This window comes from Aedes albopictus, chromosome 3 (assembly GCF_035046485.1).
Source record: "Aedes albopictus strain Foshan chromosome 3, AalbF5, whole genome shotgun sequence".
NCBI classification, from domain to species: Eukaryota; Metazoa; Arthropoda; class Insecta; order Diptera; family Culicidae; genus Aedes; species Aedes albopictus.
In genome coordinates this window covers 181324486-181328741 of record NC_085138.1, presented here as the reverse complement: position 1 = coordinate 181328741, position 4256 = coordinate 181324486, and the positions used below count along the sequence as shown (strand labels likewise).

General features: G+C 46.4%; 1 protein-coding gene across 1 annotated transcript; it reads left to right on the top strand.

The window, feature by feature from the left end:
* The first annotated feature begins 1508 nt into the window (after positions 1 to 1508).
* LOC134290475 (uncharacterized) lies at positions 1509 to 3551 on the top strand. Its single transcript, XM_062857625.1, has 3 exons — positions 1509 to 1512; positions 2356 to 2582; positions 2643 to 3551. Exons 1-3 carry the CDS (start codon positions 1509 to 1511, stop codon positions 3114 to 3116), a joined length of 705 nt encoding a protein of 234 aa, XP_062713609.1. The 3' UTR covers positions 3117 to 3551.
* Positions 3552 to 4256: the final 705 nt, after the last annotated feature.

The window sequence follows — 4256 nt, the reverse complement described above, 5'->3', positions numbered from 1 at the left end:
GCCCACGAGAAGAGCAAGCAAAGGTACGATTTACGCGCCAGAAGCAGATCATTTGCGGTAGGAGAACTTGTCTGGAGACGTTCCTTCAAGTTATCCTCGGCAGTGGAGGAGAAAACTAAGAAACTTGGTCACAAATTCATACCAGCTTTCGTCAGGGATGTCCGCGGGCAGAACATGTATCTGCTCGAAGATGTCAAGACTGGATCCATGGGGGTCTACCACATGAAGGACATCAAAGAGGACTAGTCCTCCTAACTTTTCAAGCTATGTACGCAACACTCCTTGCTGCCGACAACGAGCCGAAATGGCCACATAACTTGGTAAATGGATCGTGCTTGAGGCCCCAAAACATGTCATTACGAAACCTCGCCGTCCAAGGATAACCCCATCTTCTCCACGACCAACGTTCTTTGTCTCGGAGCTCCCGAAGAACTACATCCTCGGAAGAACCGACAGTCCCGTGATAACACACAGCAACTCACGGTGACTGACGAACACGTTTACTCTAAGAATATCCAGCTATGTCCACAGTTATTCAAAACTGTCAACAAAGAGCATAATCGCCAACAAAACACGCAGAGCGGAACAGGCTTGAGGACCAACAACTTTCGCCGAAACCTCGCCTTCCCAAATACCATCCATATGGGCGAGGTATACTGGAACCCGTGAAGACCCTTGCGAGTACCAGACAGAATCCATACGAAGACAAGCCTGCAGCACAGCAGAACTTCATACATACGTGGACACGTGAATGGTGGTGATAGGTTTCCAAACACAATCGCTCGAAGAAACCAGGAACAACATGTGACCATCGTACAACAACGAAACTTCACACACATACTAGGACGAAGGCGTACCGAGATGATCAAGAAGCTAGCTGTTGTGTGACGATGCCTACGTATTCAATTCGAAGTATGCGACAATAGTGTTCAACACCGGCTTATCTTTCTCCGTTAGGACCGCCTTGACACGCTCCTTTCGAGGAGGAAGATGATAGCTGACCATTCAACCTTGGAGCGCTACGTACATCTCATACACGCGCAACAGCAGCAGTAGCAGAATCCAGCCTCCCACCGGACAGACACATCGGAAACGTCTCGCCTTATGACAACTACGTTTCACACAGCGATTGTGAGCTAAGCAAGCACCCCGAAAGCTCCAGTATGCCAACCTAAGTCCCGGAATCCCACCAAACTGTAGGCGGCTTCAATCAACAGAATCCTTTTGATTCGCTAAAAGTTAGTCTACGTTGGCGTCGGCGATTCTACCAAGCTACGGCGCCACAGCAATACGCACTTGTCTTCTCCGCCTCACCGTGAAATCGAAAGCTGAACAACATTCTGCATCTTCCAGCAGCATCGAATCAACACCAGCAACGGCATACACACCGAAGACACGACTCACTCAGCGCAACCGCGATTTCGAAAGGCAAAGATGCAAAGCATCATCGAATAGATAAGCAACACAACAAGCAAAAGGTGAATATCTCTATGTATGTTGAATAGAACATGTGTAAATAACACATTATATGTATATGATTTCTCGACATGACTCAGTAGGCTTAGATACTAAGCGCCCAAGTATCGTGGTTTTACGGACCGCAATACTGAACAGTAGATATAAGTTTAGTAGCAACTAAGCAATCTGGCATAGAAATCTATGTGGTAACAGTAACTGTTGATGCGCTTCTGTCACTAGTTTGTAGTGTGGGCATCCTACCTTACCGAAATACCTTACCTTTTATATTCTTATACAGACTTGGTGTACAATATGTAAACATTTGCCTATCTGTACTATGTATTAAGTAGAATAAGGTCTATTGAGCTCCTCAAAACTAATCAGGCAGTTCGAAATTTTTGTGAAGCATGGCCAGCTTCACAAAAATTTCGTCTCGCAAATGTGATACTGTGTTACGAGTCATGTCGACAAATGAGTAGATACTGCTATGTTAATACCTTAAGCTAATTATGTGTGTATCCCAGATAAACCCCAGATAAACATAAGTAGCACGCAGCCAGATTCGCCGACAGGAGCGAAACATACCTCGCCACTCGCCTGTCAATTCGCCACTCAACTGTCAAATTCTTCACTTCGCTCATCGTCACTCTCAACGTACTTCCGCTGAAAAAGTGGTAAAACCCAGCTGCAAGGAAGGTGGCCGGAGGCCTTATTCCCAAAAAAAAAACCTTGCAAAGCAATTTGCAGAGCGGACGTACACCACAGTGCGCGTATATTAGCAGCAACCTCGCTCGTAAGTGCCGATCACAACCAGTGTGAAAAGTGATGCAATCATAATTTATCTCTCTCAAAAGGCGCACGTGAACTACGGAACGGCAGTGGAACAACGGTGACCAGTGCAGCCGATACCGCAGTGGGAATCGACTATTTACCGCCGGTATCACGGTAGGAAGCATCTGACCGGCAGCAAAACAAAGGTGGGAACCCTGGTTCCGAACAACACTTGGAATATAACCCTAATCCGTGAAATTTTCTCCAGATTCCAACGGCGTGGCGGCAAACACATTCGCCCTAACCTCCAACACCGTAGCCCAACTCCTAAAGGAAAAGGCCTTCCCCGAGAAGTATGTGGAGCGATCCGGAAAGCACAATCAAGAGCTAACGACGCATTTTGATCATTCCAGGGCTTTTTTCATACGGGATTTTCCGTGCTTCGGTCTAAGGTCGTCAAGCTTGGAGGCCACGGCTGTTCAACACATCTGGTCAACCCTAGTTCCATCTGTGCGGCGTGTAGGCACTGTCCGACTTTTCACCACCTATCAGGAGCCGACGCAGAGCCAACGACGGGTCTCGACAATACGTGTCGGTACGGTGTGCGTTCCGTCCCTGAATCACGTACAACGATTGTCCGGGGACGAGTGACGATCGCATACTCCAGTGTTCCCGAAGTGCGTCAAGTGAGGAAAAAGTGCACCAGAATCATCCCCAACGAGTCGCTGAAGTGGCAGACCAATACGGCCACGTTCACTTACGGAACCTGTTCACGTCCGGAAGCACGAAGAGCAGCGATAAGATACAAATCCCCTACATCGCTCGGCGAAGGACGACCGAGGTGCATGTGGGTACAGATGATGAGTGGCGTGAAGACAGTGTGTTAGTGTGTTGGTGTGAAACGCGTCCATTGGTCGAGTGATGACCTGGGCGCCGAATGATTAGTACAACGAGTCTGCGCCAAGATACGTTGTCAGATGACTGGCGCGTTCGAGTAACAACTGCAGACCGGGGGCCCCGGTACCATCGTAAGCATCAGCAGCAGTCCTTGGTAATGTCCACAGCGCTGTAGGATAAATTAGTAAGTAAGCCTAGTTGTAAGTTGCAAAATGTCATTACAAACATGTAGAATTCCACCATACATTATTTTTCATGTCTAATTGACTGCCCGAGAGTCTTATTGACAACAAGTAGCCATAGCCGGGCATGAACGAATCAGCGTAATAGACCTCGTTCACTCAATTGACTTTTCTGGGTCGGAGTTACGCTATTTCGTGCTCCAGGGCCTATTACCTATTATGCCTTTGCCTTAACTGTCTGATTGACAACAATTGATATTAGTAGACAATTTTATCGTTACAAAGTTCTTCACCTTATCTGAAATCATAGTCTCCGGAAAGATTCTAACGAACTAGATATGTATATCGTCCAAAACCTTTACGAAGTTTTTTAACCGTGCATTGTCGTTTCAAAACCCAAATTTCAAAGTAGATGCTCATGACATAGACTAGAATGTACTAGGAACTTTCAACAATCAGATCTGTGCTGGAAGTTCCTTCCAAATTATCAACTCACCTTTTTCGTTTATTACTTGAATTACCCATTCATAATTGTTAAAATAATGACCTGTGGAACGTCATTCGTGTCGACAAGCTGATTTAATCTTCCCCATCTTCATCTATGTCAACTCTGATTGGGGAAAAAAATCTATGTTTGAATACCGATATGGCCGCTCCAGACTTGGCCTAGCGCCTTCCTTGACACGTGATTCACATTCCACAGAGTACACTGTGATGACTCTGTCTGCACACAAAAGCAATAGCTGCGTTCGCATATCTACTAGGTACCCATCCAATAGGTATTCCGTCTGGCACGCGCATCTCGAAGCACCATCAGACGTGTTCCACTAACTGCCGAAGCTGTAGGTAGTAGCAGTTCTCCCCGGGGAAAACAATGCAAAAGCTATCGCAAAAAAAAAAAAAATGCAGCATGCAAACCGAAACATTTCGATAGAGACAAAAAGTTTC